Genomic DNA, 17388 nt, shown 5'->3' with positions numbered 1-17388 from the left:
CAGCTTCACGACGAAGTCAATCTTTTAATAAATCTGACACTCCTACACGTTAGCCTAGTGCCTCGGATAATAACAACACACCATGAATGTATGTTTGCCGTCCGAGAACCAATTACGGACTTCACTCTCTAAGTTATGTGTTTCCATCTCTACTGAATAAATTTGGATTTACAAATGATTCCAATTACATCCGTAATCTGCTAGAATAGCAGCTTGGGCATGTTGGTTATGCATCTTGAGGTTGTTGAAAGTCAGCGCTCTTTGTGTCGTCTCCTTGTGTCGTCAGGGCTCTTTGTGTGTGTGCTGAACGTGGACGGAAGCACAAGATCAGAATCTTGTGCTCCCGTCCACGTTCTGCACTGTTACCTCAAGATCCGTAATCTGTTCCTTTAGTGTGCCGTTTTACTTGTCAGTGCTGTGAATTTTGTGAAAAGCTTTGCTGTTGTTTCACTATCAGATATTGATTTGTTCTTTTTTTACAATTAATTGAATTCAATTGTTCGTTTATGAAGAGCCCTAGAGTCTATGCATTGTAAGGAGCCAAGAGGGCTGACATTTATTTGCTGCGCAATGTCTGCTTTTCTTTTCTTTTCTTTTTTTTTTTACCCAGCCGCTAGCCGAAACAATATAGGGGTTGGGAGATTCGTCAAGCCGCAATTGCGGCTTTTTTTTTTTTTCCTTCTTAACAGCCATGTATTTGACTGGAAATAAACCTTACCTTACCTTACCTCCGTCGCTTCATTCGGAACTCCGCTGACCTAGCACGTCCCCTTACCCCCTTCTCCAGAAAAACGTGAATTTCTCGTGGAGCCGTGAGGAAGCTCATGACCTTCAAAACTCTCATTTCAGTCCTCACCGCTCCCCCCCTGTTCAGACGCTCTTAGACCCGTCTGCCCCTTCAGAACTGCACACCGACGGTAGTGGCCATCCTTGCGCAGTACCAGCACAGCCACTCTCGTATGATTGCCTATATGCGAGCCGCCTGCTATCTCCGTCCGAGCGCAATTACTCCATTACGGAGCGCGAATGCCTCGCACTTGTTTGGGCGTTGACGAAATTCCGCCCTTATTTGTTTGGGAGGCCTTTCAGCGTCGCGACGGACCATCATGCGCTTATGCGCTGGTCCTAGCGATTCCAAGAATACATGTTTACTGTTTCGTAAAAGTCAGGCCGCTTACACCAAGACGCCGACAGCTTATCCCGTAATACCGCCAATCCTCCCGAACTGCCTGACCGCCGACGACTGCGTCTTGTACATCTCGGACTTTCTCCATATCAGCGTCGAACACAGTCGTGATCCCTTCTTGCGCCCCATTATTGATCACAGGCAAAGAGCTATTGGGGGATTTAATTGCGTTTTGAGCGCGGCTGATAAAACCAACCACATAGATAGAAGCACCGAGATCCTGGGTCGTTTAATAGATAAGTTTGCCTTTGAGGATTTAGCCGAATGTGTGGCGAACACATTCCGAGCGTCACGCCTGTCTTGATAGCGTGCAGTTCCCAGATGTAATGGATACGAAGGTTTAACAGCGACGTTCTCTGATTATTGCATGGTTAAGTGCAGCAAAGGGTGGAAAAAACGAATAAACTATTTTCAGTGGGACCTTTGGAAGTTAAACAGCAATCTTTTGATGGTGGAATCTTTCACTGTGGGTGTAACAGAGGAACTGAACAAAATAATACGAGACGTCAAGCACGAACTGCGGCAACAGTGACCAATTTGGAAACAACAGATTGAAATAAAACCATGCTTGCTGCATATAATATCAAGAGAGGTTAAACGAAGCACAATTGAAAAGTCCTTGCTCAGCAAATGATTAGCCGAAGAATGCAAAGCTCCCGGTAGGTTCATAGATAACGTCAGCAAAACAAAACAAAAGCTTAACTGAAATAAGAGACGATGGAGCGTTATCCTGGCGCGTGAGAGCCGAAACATTCCCCGCAGGGGAGACGCCCACAAAACGGGAGTCAGGAATGGAAAGAGTGCAAGCTCTGCGAAGTCATATCGCAGAAATCGAATGTGCTGTGGCATCGCGACCGACGACGATAGTACCCCCACGCCTTTTTTAGTTCCTATCAAACGCTCTTCGATTTAAGGGTAGTCGACACGGTTAAATTTAAACAGTTGCTTGTAGGGGCTATGCCACACATAGATGACTAAAGCAAAGTGAATTTAGAGCAGCCAACTGACGAGCAAGAGGTGAAAAGGGCTATCCAACTTAAACCCGGGAAAGTCGGCGGACCTGGATAGACTGAGCGTGACTTTTTATCAAGCATTTAAGACAGAATAAGCATTACTCTTGACAGTGGTATTTCTGTGTTTCCGGACCCTGTGTACAGGGCCTTATACTGCGGAGGCCCAGGCAAATGTTTAGAAGAAGGTTAAGAAGATGCGAGTCCCACCGGGAACAAAAAAAAAAAAAATATTTTTCAAACTGTACACTGAGACTTACCTTCTCTAAGTGTTTCCAAGACAAAAAAGTCATCTTTTTCTTACCATGGGGGATCCAACTGTCTCATCAGTAAACAACCCGAAAAAAAAAAAAAAAAGGCCGCGTATTTTTGCACTTTTGGGAAAGGGTTTATTCCCAGTATGGGCTACAAAGGAATATTAAATAAGACTTACCCCTGACATCGCATGAAATTAAATTTTTGCCTACAGATAATGAAGATGATTTTTGCCTACAGATAATGAAGATGATTGTCCTTTTTATTTATTTATGCTCGTCAGCCTCCATTGTATACAGCACTCCCGAATCACCGGGTGTCTCGGTGATATGGATGTGCGGCCTGCACGCATGTAGTTTCGTGAAAGTATTCACAAGTTTACTGAGGTATTGAAATCTCAAACATGGGCCCCGGACTGGTTACCGATGTTAGAGAACTTTAGTGTGACAGTGCCATATACTCTAGGAGTTCGCGGCATTTAGTTTCTTTCTACAATGTATTTTGATGTGTCACTGTCCGACAATAAATAAAAAGAAGTCGGCTTGGAGTAATGCTCGGCAGGTGAACGGAAAGATGGGACACGGTTCAGTTATTTTTCTTTCTTTTTTGGGAAGACACATCCTATCCAGGCCACATGAGGCGAGGAATGCTTTCGAATTAATATTTTGCGCCAGCACCACCCATTAAGTTGAATAGTTCAGCCGCTTTCTGTATCAGAAGAGAGAGGGAAATGTGGTGCATTAGTGCTTCCCTGATCACTGCTCGAGAAACTACCAGATGTGTCTCCCGCAGTTGCCGGACTTGTGACTGCACACGCTTTGGAAGCTGGGCTTCTCGGATAAAAGAGAGCGTGTGTGACGCCGCTCGAAGCACTGATCGTGGTACTGTCGCGTAAATTGCATTTATCGCACTTTTATATTTTTACGGATGAGCAAAGACGAAGAAGCGAGCAGTGGCGTGGACGGGAGCGCTCGCGCTAAGCCCGGCATCATTTCATTAAACGTCATCTCATGGTAATCAAACATCTTGTCTCTGTCCTTTGTTCTTCTGTTTTCATGGGCATGCCACATCGTAACAATATATTTTTTAGTTTTATGGGATTGAAATGAAACATAGTGTATATTATAGTCGGATAAAACTCAAGAAAAAAAAAAAAGCGGCTTTTGAATGCGCATAACATTCAGAAGCTCTTACTAGTAACACTTCTTTGAGATTTTCCAGAAAGGTTAGAAAAGGACGAGCAATTTACAAGCGGCTGTGACAAATAAATGTTCGTGCTAATATAGGGAGATTGCATGAAGCGATTTATACTGGGTAATCCACCATGTTGTCGTCCTTGGCAGCAGACGGCGCAGAGCCACTACTGCAGCACAGCTGCGTTTACATGGTCGCGTAATGCTGGCGCGATCAGACTGCAGGTTTTTCACTATTTCAAAAACATGAATGCAGCAGTGAGAGAAGGCAAATGAGCTCTTCAGCTGAGGCTCTGAGCGACGCGAATGGCTCGCACTGGCCAACAGACGCGACATCGAAACCAATCCGGGCAAGTTGCAGGCTAGTCACCAGAACTAGAAATCGTGCATGTCGGCGATGTCGACGAGTGGCCGCAAGTCCAACCCACACTGCAGTCGTCCGCGCGTAGTTTGAACAGGTCAGCGTCACACAGCGCGTCCGATCTTTCGGGCACAGCGTCGACGCATACGTTCCTCAGGAATCTGCCGAAATTTTGCATGCACGCAAGGATAGCGCACGAGTTGCCGCGTGGTGGCTGATCCCGGCCCTGATGGGGCTGGGAGTGGTAGGTCCCCACCGCTTGCGGCGGGAGCTAGCCTGCCACCCTATTTTATCTGTTGTAGGCCGTCATTGCATCCGACACTGCTTCGGTGGTGGACGACGGCTGTGGTTGCGGCGCGCGTCTTTCTCTCCCTCTTCTTTTTCCTTTCTTTTCTATTTTCTCTTCTGTCCGCACGAGGCTGCAGAGGTGGCTATGCTACAGAGCCAGTAGCAGGTCCGTGCAATTCTTTTCTTTCTTCCTACAGCCACAACAACAACATTGCTTGCTGCACTGTCGTGAATGACAAGGCGTTCGGTCAATTCAGTCTGGCTGCTCTGCGCGTTGTCTGCTGCCAGCGACAACATGGCGGATTACCCAGCATGCATCGATTTATGCAAGCTCATTATGTGGCTGTCCACTCCTTGCAGCTACTCGTAAAAGCAGCTAAGGCGAAAGCCTTTAATGGCTCATGCTGTTGTGGACAAAATGTGTCCCGCTTTTGCGGCGTTCTGATTGGCTGAGGCAGGATGACATCATAGAGGTCCACCACAATATGTGGCCATATGTCAATCAATGATCAATTACTAATAATTTAACTGACCGCCGAAGAATTGACGCGTTTGAATTGTGGTGCTGGCGAAGACTCTTGAGAGTTCCTTGGACTGCCAGAAGATCAAATCAGTCAATATTGTCGACCATAAACCCTGACTGCTCATTGGAGGGTCAAATTCTAAAGTTAAAGCTCAGCTACTTTGGTCATCTGATGAGAAGAGAGGAGTCGCTGGAGAAAGATTTGATGTTGGGAAAGGTTGAGGGTTGCCGGAGAAGGGGTAGGCAGCGAACGCGATGGTTAGATGGCATCCTCGAGGCACTGCAGATGAAGTTATGTGATGTTAGGAAGATAGTGAGAGACCGGAAAGCGTGGCGTGACATGGTCAATAGGGTCACGAAGAGTCGGACACGACTGAACGACTGAACTGAACTGAAGACTAAATTAGTAATCTGTTAATTAACTAATTAATTATTAATTAATTGTTGGTGCTGTAGTGGTGATTTTAGTATATATACAAAAAGAAGGAAAACATGTTTGCCAGCCCCGGTATCTGCTATCTGATATCTGAAGAACCTGAACTGGGGCGGCGGAAATAAAGGGATAGCGAGGAAGGGGTAGAGAAAAAGAGGTGTGGGCCTCAAGTATTAATTAATTGCTAAGTAAATAAATATGTACCTAAGTAATTACCAATTAGTTAATTAAGTAATCGATGAACTATTTATTTATTTAATAAATTATTACTAGTTAGAAACAGTTGCGTAGCAAAATCGGCGCTCAGGCTTTCGCCTTTCCCTACTTTAGTCGCTTAAGTCCCTCGTAATATTTTCTGGAGCCAGAAGCTACAAGGATGCTGAACTGGGCAAGTTGGTGCACTTGCATTTTGGGGATTAACGTAGGGCGAAAAAACGAGCACAGAAGAGAATGGAGGGACACGATGCTAGCGCTCGTGTCGTCTCTCTCCCTTGTTTTCTGCCTTGGTTATCCCCCGCTACGTTCAAAAATGTAAGGGCCACTTATCTATTGAGCACAGTGTAAGAATCCCACTTGTACAGTCGTGAGCAAAAGTGGTATACAACACTCAGCCGGTGGCGGAGCTCGCGAAAACTGCATGCCAACTTCATCAAGCAACATCTATCTGTGATCGGAAGAATAGTGGCACAACCCCATTTTATCCACATGCATGTGTCACTGTCGCTGTCTCTTGCGCTGTCGCTAGGCGTCATTTTTACGCAGTTTTCCCGAGCTCTGTCACTGGCTGAGTGTTGTATACCACTTTTGCTCACGACTGTACATTCTCAGACGTAGCAGATGTTGGTCTTGCCAAAAGCTAACAAGTAGCGACGATTCAGAGGACAGCGAACAATGGAATGTGTCGCAATTGAAAACTGCTATTTGTGGCAAGTGCTCTTGCGAAACGAAAATGCCGTTATTTCACCGGCGTTTCCTCGTAGAGAAGACGACGCGCGCTCAGTTTCGCCGCTTCTCCAGTAGGTGGCGAGATGCAGTCTATTAGTTTCCTCAACATAATGTAGATGGCGACGCTATCGCAACTTCGGCAAACTTGTGCTGTTTTGAGGGTTTTGAGAGCAGCGGCAGCAGCGAAAACATCAGCTGTGATTGCTGTGTCGACAGCGGCTGCTGGTTGTGCCCATACTCCGCGCGCTGTTGTACGTTGTGTTGTGCTGTGCTGGTGAAAAAGCAGTTAGCTTTTGCTCTGGTACAAACACAGTGCATTGCTTGGATTACTCTCAGCTGGCCTGGTCGGCGGTGCATCAAAGTGCGTTTCCACTGAAGCACACGACGCTTGCGGAAGGTGTAGTGTGTGAGTGTTTTCGGGCCGTGTGTTCCCTATGAGCCCGGGCGCGCCGTGCCCGAGTGCCGCCAGCGTTGTGTTCTATGCCGTCAACCCCAGCAGTGCCGTCGTCCGCGATGGACAACAATGCCGCCGCCAACGCCGCGACAGGCACCAAAGGGCGCGCCCGGAGCATCCAGTTACCGGAGCAGCTCGCCGTCTTCCGGAACCTCAAGAACGCCAAGCGATTCGCCATTGACATAGGTAAGGTGAGCTGACCTGACGGAACACTCCAGCTGTTCTGCGGTCGTGAGTGATCGCTCCTTAGATGAGCGCCGAAACAACTCCGCTGCTCCGTGCGTGTTTCGCTGTGTCTCGCACAATTTGTTTTCGGTTCAGCTGCAACTGCGCAGCTTGCTGTTAGCTGTGCAACTTTACCCGGTAGCAGCGGTATCGACCCACACAGGTCACAGCTTCGCGACGCAACGCAGAGAAAGAAAACGCTCGCGATGTGGGCTGCTCGTTTCCGCGTGTCCAGCCGGCAGCCTCGCCGCTTCCCCACTAGCGCAAGGGGGTGCCGTTCGCTTCCTCCTCGTCGGCGGACGCCGCGTTTCAGTCGCGGCTGGCGTATCGCGGTTCACCCATCATATGTATGTGTGGTCTCTCTTGCACTGGCGCCTGTTGATCGTGCTGAAATGATTCACGGAGACATATTCAGATTGTCGTGGGGACAGCTCGGGCCTGACTCAACCAAACGGCGACAGTGCCAGGCACTTGACAACAGTTTTGCTTCAGTTGCGTAGGCGTGTTTCTTTCTTTGCATTTTTTTTTGTTTTCTTTGGCGTTCAATCATTCTGCGCGCTCACGTTGACCAGCAGTGTCCGTGAGTTACTGAAAAGACATTACCTAGACATGGCCACTACCTAGAAGCCAAGCAGAACAAACAGAATGAGAAAGGAATCAAGAAAAAAAAAAAGAGAAAAGGGCTCCAAGAGAAGCTGTCAACTTGTTCCCTGGGCCGGGGCTGCGCTGGTGATGGTTTCTGCTCGTTTTCGGTGATAGTCTCTTCTGTTTTACAATCACATCCTTCTCACCCATGACACCACAAGTACGGCCCCACTTAGAGGAAGCCCGTTATTCCCTTAGGCGGTGCGGGCACGGTGACATTACTTTTAGCACATTTTCGAAAACCTCACACAGATGAATGTAGAGCCCAGTGGGTTTGCTTCTTAGCCGTGTATCGCATGGGCTCCTTTAGTGTAGCCGAGAGGCCAACGCTGCTGGAGGGGGCGCGGCCACAAGTATTCGTATCACAGGAGGTGCGGAATACCGGGGATGTATTGCTAGCCGCAAAGCAGAAGGGAAAATTTTTGGGCGTGTTGGTTCATAGTTAATACAGTGAAGCGCTCAAAATCACAAAAGACGAGGAGGGAACAGGTTTAAAGTGCGCTATTGTCCTGTTCCCTCCTCGTCCTTTGTGATTTTGAGCGCTTCGCTGTATTAGCCGCAAAGAGCGGCTTAGGAGCAGACTTCATGGGCTCCAAGATTTTGATGAAGACATTATGACTGTGTTTGTATTCCTGCTTGACTGGCTTATGAGGTTTAACGCCCCAAAGCGATATAGGGTATGAGGGACGTCATAGTGGAGGAGTCCGGAAACTTCGCCTGCCTGGGTTTATTAACGTGCACTGACATCACACAGCGCTCGGGCTTCTTGCTTTTCGTCTCCATCGAAAAGTGACCGCACCTACCCCCCCCCCCCCCCCCCCCCCCTTTCCCCTTGGAAAAAAAAAAGGGGAAAAAAAAAAGGAAGAAATTATGGCCTTCCATACTTTTGCTTTTCTTTGGGGAAATGATGTCAGTGAACAAAAATGATGTCATCCCTTCGTGTATAGTATTGCTGATCTCCATACATGTCAAGTTAGAGTAATAGACGGGTGAATTGCATCCGTCTATTTTTGCTCAGTCATCGTTTTACAATTGTGTTGGACTTGTCGAAAAGGCAGTCTTTTGTTCCTGTTGTTTCTTATAGTGTCTGCGTCTAATGCGCTGTGTATTTTTTTTTTTTTAATGTGTTGGAATCCGATGTATTGTCCTCTCCTGTAATAAACCGACTGGGGTTGACACTACGTTGAAATAATAAACTGTATGGGGATCTGTGTAGGTGAGAGACCTTCCAAGAAAGAGAAGAAAAACTTTAGTGTCACTGCAAAAACTGCATTGGGAGAATGCGAAAACATTAACGCTGCTGCGACATTTTTGTAATCTTTACTTTGATATACCGCTATCCTTAATTATCGTCATTAATTATTATTTGCCATCATCTGTAAATATAATTTATTTTTTTACGCGCCCTAAATTAATGATTAGTTTACAGGAGAGGAAAGCCGCTGTAAAGTCACTCATTTCCGTGTATACTTCACCATTTTACCATTTTATTTGTCCTCTCGAACAGCTAAAAAAAAAAAGAAAAGGATAGGGAGCCAGACAGCAAATGTTTTGGAGGGCTTAAAGCCAATTAAAAATAAATAAAAAGAAGCAAAAGCTAAAAAGAACTTTTTAATACAAGGAAATAAAAATTATCATATGAAAGATAAAAAAGAGGAAAACAAAACTAGATCCGAGTCTCGAACAGGTCCACGCTAGCCAGAAGGAGAAGAAAAATAAGAAAAACCACCAGAAGCCAGCATACAGACCTGCAAATAAGGCAAAACCAGGAAACAGGAGCGGAAAACCAAAGAACAGCAGCAAAACAACGCATATACAAAAAAATGACAAAACATACGGTGAAGAGAGAGACGTACAGAACACAAAACAGGAAAAAAGTGGGACCGGATAAAAATAGTGAACAGGACAGTCCATAACAAAAGGGAAATTAAATAGCAATAAAATCGGAACAAAGAACAGAAATTTGGCAGTCGCCGTTAACATTGTAATTGTTGGTGCTCAAATCAACAAATAGAGAGAAAAGCTATAATCAGGAGCAAAAGAATGAACCAAAAATAAAATAGAGAAAGTGCTGATACACCAACACAAGAGAGAGAAAAAAAGAGAAGGAAGGGTATAACCTAAGCAAAACAAAAGAAAAGAAAAAAGCTAGAGAACTTATTCTGATGCCAAAGACGTCCGTCACTAAACCAAGTTATATTAATCCGAAAAGGCTCGGTAAGAGAAACGCTGGAAATACGTCAAACGTAACTACAGCACCACTATACCGGACTGGCCTGACAACAGCAGCAAGAAAGGCAGAATTATACCACACAGGAGTAAAACAACAAAAAAAAAAGAAAAAACTCGACTTATTTTATAGAATTATATGCACGGTGCCCTTGCGGCCATCACCTTCTCTAGGAGGTATTGATCTGGCTCTGTTGGCAAGAGTCACGGGCCCCTCCAGACAAGCTGAAAGACATGCCTAAAGCACTCTGCTGAACTCAGGCGCACAGAGCCCCCCACTCCTGTGCAGAGCGCGGGTATAGGGAGTGTGCAGGACACCTCACCCGCGCCTTGAGGGAAGGGAGGAATGTGGGGGTGAAGGTGAAAAAGAGAGAAAGACGCGCGGTAAGGGAGTGCTGCGGAGTAATTTCGACCACCTGAGGATCTTTAACGAGCATTGCCATAGTACACGCCCTACTAATTGATTTAAGGGCGAGAAAGGAGCCGTGTCTGCCCATCTGTCACACTTTCTCCGTGGACGCCTGAAGCGTGTCGTTAGAGGAAGTCATAGCTAACCCTTGCGGCCTCACATTTTGCATTCCCGTTTTGGCTTCACCCACATGACATATTGTCTTTTCGCCGTAAAAGTGAATGCGCAAAAGAAGCCACGACCTGGGAGATGCAAGCTTGCTTACCGCTAGTTCCCGTAAAGATGTCACCAGCGGTTCGTTTAATCATTGCAGGCTGACGCAACAGCGTTCACATAGCTTTTCGTTTGCGGCTTCCTTTGTGGATTCTCGTTAGCGTACATCCACTTTTAAACTTGCTTAATGACTATTCCCTTCATGTTTACCTCTGTTACCGCTTAAATACTCTCTGCAGCACACGGTTGTAAGCTGCCACGTTATGCAAAAGACCGCATCATATACAGCGCATTGCGCAATTATTTGCGCGCCGTACAGCTGATTCCTCCAAATTCATATTTTGCATTATTATTATTATAAAAATGGCCTTTGGGGGACATTTGGCGAATAAGGTACGCGAATTGGGTTGTTTTGTAGGCTGATTGAAGAACTTTATCAACTTATTTATCACTGATGATCACCAATACTCAGTTTGACCAAAACCGCACAAGTATGAATAGTTTTCTTTGTGTATAGCAATGAATATTTTTGAGCTTGGAAAGGAGGCTATGGCTTGGAAGGCAACAAGATGGCAGTACCAGTACCATTGCTGGGACAGCCGCTTGTTTTTGCTTCGCTGTTGGCGCGGAAGAGGCGAATATGCGACTCCTTCCGATCGATTTAGGCAAGTAGCGGTAACAAATTTGACATGAACGGCTCACCGACGTTTCTACGCAGAACAACCTACAGCAGCTGCTTGGATGTGGCGTTTGTTTCCAGAAGCCTCCATCCCTCTGTTTCTTGGTGTAGTGATGTGAAAACACATGGGAGTGATCACATACCAACGTACGTATGCATCAAGTTGTTTGCACCTGCCACTTCGCCTCGTGTGCAATACACAGACTGGCCCGCCTTTAAGGCATCGGTGGAGACTTCCAGCGTGGACGTCCAGTCACCATCACAAATAGAGGGCCTCATTACTTCTCTCAGTGAGAAGACTCGCTATGTTTGTGTGCCGGCGTCAGTGTCCAGCATAGACGTGGAATTCAAGCGCCTTCGCGCGATCCGTCGGCGGGCTGAAAGGAAGTGCAGAAGAACTAAATCTGCCTACTATCTCGCACTTTCTCGCCGAGCTCAACGACGCCACCTGGGGAGGTTAGGACGACAACGTTGGAGACAGTTCTACTCATCACTGGATCCCCGTAAGCCACTGTCGCGTATCTGGCATGTTACGAGAAGCTTGCGCACACCTCCGCAAGAAAGGCTCCCTTTTCGTGCTCTGGCACTTTATCAACGCCGAAATGAAGTTGACTTAGCTGAAGATTTTTGTAAAATGGTTGTGGACACAAACCAGGTACAGTCACCACTCACCAATTTCAGAGGTTTTTGCGCCACCTTCTCCGAATTATCAATACGACTTGCCCTTTTCAATATCTGAATTAGACGCCGCTCTTGCTTCTTGTCGGCATTCATCTGCACCTGGTCCTGACGGGATTACTAATTCAACCTTGTCAAACCTAGGCAAAGATGGTCGAAATGCGCTACTTAATTACTTCAATGATATATGGGCTTCTAGTACTGTTCCTGAACACTGCTAGTTTGCTCTTTTGAAGCCTGGAAAGCCCCCTCTCGAACTTATCTCATACCGGCCAGTTGCTCTAGCAAGCTGTGTTGGAGAAGTTATGGAATGAATGGTGCTGGCAAGACGAGTGGTTTCTAGAGAGTAATGATCTTTATCCGAATATTATGATTGGACTTCGCCAGGGACGCTCTTCCATCGACAGCGTCATCGACCTTGTGGCGACAGTAGAACGCGAAAAGCGTCACCGCTGGCTAGTAGCTGCTGGCTTTTTAGATATAAAGGGAGCTTACGACAACGTCCTCCATGATGCTGTTCTTGATGGACTTGCCGACGTGGGAGTTGGTGGCCGGCTGTACTTGTGGATTGTGAGCTATCTCAATGGCCGCTCTGTTTACATGACTACGCCTCATGGAGATACTACCCACTATCAGGTCGGTCGAGGAGTTCCACAGGGAGGAGTCCTCAGCCCAACTTTAATTAACGTTGCGCTGATTGGCCTGGTGAGTGAACTGCCAACTAACATCCACATATGCTGACATCTGTATCTGGGCTTCTGGTTCGACTCGGCCACAACTATGGGCGCGATTGCAATGAGCTGTGTCATTGACATCGATGTACTTACGGCGTCAAGGTTTGTTTTTAGCGGCAGAAAAGTGCAGCGATCGCATTTACTGGAAAATGAGTTAGCCGCTACCCGATTACTCTTCATGGAGTCGTAATACCGTTCGTCTCCAGGCACAAATTCTTGGGAGTAATTATTGACCACCGACTATCTTGGCCGAAACATATTAATATGGTGAAAAAAAGGCTAATCAATTTTTGCCATGTACAGTCTTTGTCAAAAATATACGGCCCAAGGGTTTCGCTTCTAGGCCCTGTAACGCAGCGCCTGGTAGCCATATTGGAACATGAATGTAAGCAAGAGCAGAATGAGGACGAGCTTTGTCATCTATAAGATATTGAACGCCAGTGTTGTGATACGAGCCCCGTTACGGGGCTTAGAAGGAAAACCCCTGGGCCGTATACTTTTGACAAAGACTGTACTTCGTTTCATAGCTGGCATCAAATGGGGTCAAACTGAACGCTCTTTACTACGGCTTTACGAGACTGTTTCTTGGCTACATCCGGTACAGTCTCCCAGTACTCAACATGAGCGTCCCCTGCTTGCAGACTTTAGAGAGCGTGTAAGCGCAGGCACTGAAAATATTCCTTGGACTGCCCAGATGCACCTCTAACAAAGGCACAATTGAAGAGGCGCATAGTCGCCGAATATCCATATACTTGTCACACGAACCACTTCGTGTATATTTACGAGCACTTACAAGACACAGTTTTCATCCACTGAGCACGATTCTGGACGAGCGGCCGGACTGCAGTTTTACAAGTGCACTGCGCTGCCATCAGTCGCAAGTACCGACAGGATATGCCCTCCCATATCGTCCCGCCTAACCACCATGGGCGATGGATAAACCTTTGGTGCACCTTCATGTTCTCGGAATACTAAAGAAATCAATGGTGCCGCTTAGTGGTCTCAAACAACTTACTCTGGCGCACATTTGGTCAGAATATCCTAATTATATTCACGTATACACCGACGGATCTGTGTCAGCACAGGCATCCGCTGCAGCTGTGGTCATACCAGCTCAGAAAACGACTCTACATTTCCCTTTGGGACATACTTCTACATCAAATGCTGCTGAACTTGTAGTCATTCGGGAATCTATTCGCTACATATGTGGGCAACCACCTCAAAAATGGTGTATATTCACGGATTCAAATACTGCATTGCAAATTTTGGAAAATTTGTTACGTCACACTGCCTACCAGTCTCTGGCACTTAACATTAGGGAGCTCCTCACATCTGCCATACTGCAAGGTCACAGGATAATGTGTCAGTGTATCCCTGCCCACTACGGGCTCCATGGAAATGAACAGGCCGATGTTGCAGCGAAATGTGCACTCAGCAATGGCCTCCAAACAGCTGTGCCTTTTTCAACAGCGGATACGACGTGCCTTCTTACGAACGCTATGAAGAATGCTACAGCAGCTTACTGGGCCCAGCCAGACGCCCGACACATTCGTTTAATTAAAGCTCGATCGAACATTGAAATTTTATGTTCCGCGTGATATTCTGCGTCATCAGGCATGCTTACTACATAGACTTCGTTTAAACGTGGCTTTCACGCGCAGGTACTTACATTTAATTGGACAGGTGGACTCGCCGGAATGTTCAACTTGTGGCATCCAAGAGACTGTGGACCATATATTATTGGTGTGCCCGGTGTATGCGTGCGAAATGAGTGTGCTAGCTGCTTCCTTGAAGCTTTTGGACTAGAGACCTCTGTCGAAGGAACTGCTGCTGGGTGCTTGGCAGGACAAGGGGAAGGGTGTCCAGGCAGTGCGGGCTCTTTGCCGTTTTTTTGTGCGCCACTGGACTTGAATCGCGTCTTTAAAGCAAGCTGCCGTATATATATATTTCATATGCCTTCTCCCACATCGTCACCCATCATGATCTTCTTTTTCTTCCCTTCCCCAGTGCAGTGTAGCAGGCCAGATTTTAATCATCCCGGCCAACCTCTCTGCCTTTCCTTTCAATAACACCATCTATCTATCTTTGACACGAAAAATGCCGACGACCAAATGTCATTTCTGTGCGAAGTTTGAACTTTGAGGATTCGACGGTTTACATGAGAGAAGCATTCTACGGCGTGCGCATAGCTACCCGACACCCTATACATCTAACCAAGCTTTATCGAACGTGTGCGCAATGCAAGGCACCCGGATTTCGTTCCCCTGTCATCTCAAAGAAAGTTGCTCTCGTGACGTCGCACAACACCTGGCATCTGCCAATTACAATCTGCCCGTGATTTTTGCGCCCACAACACCGACGCCAGATTTTCAGGAAGACAAGTCCTTTCTCGGCCGAGTAACTGATAAGCTCGTACTAGCGAATGGCCGATGTACCAGGCGGTGAATGAGTGACTCTTCCGAGGAGGTCATCAGGCGATGTCAGACTTATCTCGACGGTGTAGAAATTCTCTTCGAAGACAGCAGGGCATCTTTGGCGGTTATTTCAAGCTCTTCTCAAGCAACCCTAGATTAAGGAGGAGGGGGGCTGCTAAGAATACTGCAGCCCAGGGCCTCGTCTCCAAGGGTAAAGGGGAGGGGGGCTATTTATTCTAACCTGCTTTATATATGCAACCGAAAATAACGGAACTTATGAGCAACTGCTACGAAGAGAGAAAAAAACAAACAAACAGAGAGATAGGGCACCCGTCTAGTGTCGCTTATCTTTTAATTGTTCAGCAATATGAGAGGCCCTGTCTAGCTGCAAGAACAGGGATTCCCTTACCATTCTCAGAGGTCCCTTTCAGGTAAGTAGTGTGCACTTGCTAATAGTATAGGGACCTTGCGCTGGAGTTTTGAGTAGGGTGGCGCCGCCTCGTGGCAGCCAAGAAAAGCCTGACTGACCAACACCAAAGGGCCAGGAAGAGATCACCGACAACGCCACATAATTGATACACAAGACCAGCACATCGGTCTCCGCATTTATACCGACGACGCCCTATATCATGACGATGACACCGGCATCACGTTTGCAACCACCGCTTACTACCAAGAGGGTTCACAGCTGCACGCTACTAGCCAGTGGTCGCAGGTACTGGTCCGCAACTGAACTCGAACTAACAGCCATCGACGAGGCCCTTCAACACTGCACCGAAGGAACAGATCGTTTCATCCACATCTACACCGACAGTCAAGAGGCTATAAAAACCCTGCAAGCCCGTTCTTACAAGACCTCAGTACAACACAGCATCAAAGAGCGCTGCCGATACCTGCGAGAGACCTCACAAGTCTCGGTACGAATTCATTGGACACCTGGACATCACGCACAAGGAACTGGGAACAGAATGGCCCACGAGGCCGCTGGCGCGCAGCTAGAGGAAGACCGCCGGCGTAGCCTTGATGTGGGCCCGTCCAACTCGGACCATCCTTACTGTTCTCCCGTCTCCTTCATCATACCGGACTCTGTAATCACGCGGCTTAAACATGAGCGGAGGGGTTTGTTGCGGGACCTTGTCCCCGGTATTAATCCTCCGATCCCTTCCGGCCTCTCTCGTCCAGCCCAATTTCTAACTCACAAGGCGCGAGCCGGTGCAGCGTACACACCGGACATCCTGAGTCAATGGCGCCGAACCAAGATCAGCTGCCCCAACTGCCCTGCTGACTCCGTTGACCTGCAGCACTTGGTCTGGACCTGTCCTGGCACGGCTGGCCTCCGCGCACGCTACACATCTGCTCACCACATTCAGAGTTACGAAGACTGGACAGCCCCCAATACCAACGCCAAGCGCAAGCTTAGTGCCCTGCTAGACTTCATGTCGGAGTCTGGCGCCCTCAACCTCACCTAACCCACCCCCTTCCCCTCTAGGCCTCAGGTCATCCTCATGAATAAAGGTTTATGAATGAATGAATGAATGAACGTCGGCTCTGCCTATGCTGCAGCGCATATCTCGCAGGCTTTCTACGTCGATTCTTGCTTCTTTTTGCCGCTTCGTGAGCGTTAAAAGAGTCGTCATGATTCATGGACATCGTTGTGAACCAGCAGTAGCCTAACATTAAAAAAAAGAAGAAGAAACGCTGCGGCTGCCTTCCGGCGAAATGTTCTAAGCATGCGGCATTGATCTTGCCGTATACCATCCGTCCCGAAACATGGTCACCCCGCTGCTTTTTTTTTTTTTTTTTTTTTTGCTTGCGTTTAAGGGTACCAGGACAAGTTAACAATTTCATTGTTCAACTCTACTGCCTTCTTTCAAGCCGCACGAAACGGGGCTACGGTGCGATTGGTACGGGCGGTCATGTGCCTGCATGCACTGGTTAGAGAAACCGCGTTCGCTCCAAGCTGGCCTCTCCGCCGGCTCAGAGCTGAAATATATAGAGTGCAGCTTATACGCGTGTTTATTTGTGATCTAGAGCGAAACCGTCCGTTATGCTACTGTTTTCGGCAGCTGTGCAAGTAAGAACTGCACGTGCCTCAAGCAACGAAAGGTGAGGACGATAAACTAGAGTTTACTGAAAACGTTTGCTATCTCGATGAAAGCAGCCATTCACTTTCAAAAGAAAACAGTAATAGACATCATTTGGGGCGTATTTATAATTACTAAGCAGCAGAAAATAGCATTTCGGTCATGTACTGCGCGTTCTTGATCTGATAGAGCGCCGATTCTAATATGCCATGTCCCTAACAGGCAAAACTTTTGGCTCGAGAGGTGCAAACACATAAATCATGTGTCAGTTGAGCGGTAAAACGAGGTCAGCGTGCCTTCTGATATCTGCACCTAACGACGAACAGAAGCGCCTGCCGCGGTGTAATTCGAACGGATCTGCAGTCCCAGCTTCAGCTTTCTGGGAGACTTTCCAGTACGTGGACTGTACTTCCAAACATTACGAGTATCA

The 17388-nt window shown here is 47.3% G+C and overlaps 1 protein-coding gene across 2 annotated transcripts in view; it reads left to right on the top strand.

Annotated features, from left to right (window-relative positions):
* Window positions 1-6366: 6366 nt before the first annotated feature.
* Window positions 6367-17388, top strand: part of LOC146201073 (4'-phosphopantetheine phosphatase-like) — a 177150-nt gene continuing 166128 nt past the window's right edge. For both annotated transcript variants that reach the window (XM_084595616.1, XM_084595617.1), the window contains exon 1: window positions 6367-6834. In XM_084595616.1, coding sequence (XP_084451742.1) covers window positions 6675-6834 — 160 coding nt within the window. In that variant the 5' untranslated portion in view covers window positions 6367-6674. The remainder of the gene's footprint in view (window positions 6835-17388) is intronic.

Source organism: Amblyomma maculatum, chromosome 2, assembly GCF_055883805.1.
Source record: "Amblyomma maculatum isolate TAMU_Amacu chromosome 2, ASM5588380v1, whole genome shotgun sequence".
Lineage (NCBI taxonomy): Eukaryota > Metazoa > Arthropoda > Arachnida > Ixodida > Ixodidae > Amblyomma > Amblyomma maculatum.
This window is presented reverse-complemented; position numbering and strand designations above follow the sequence as displayed.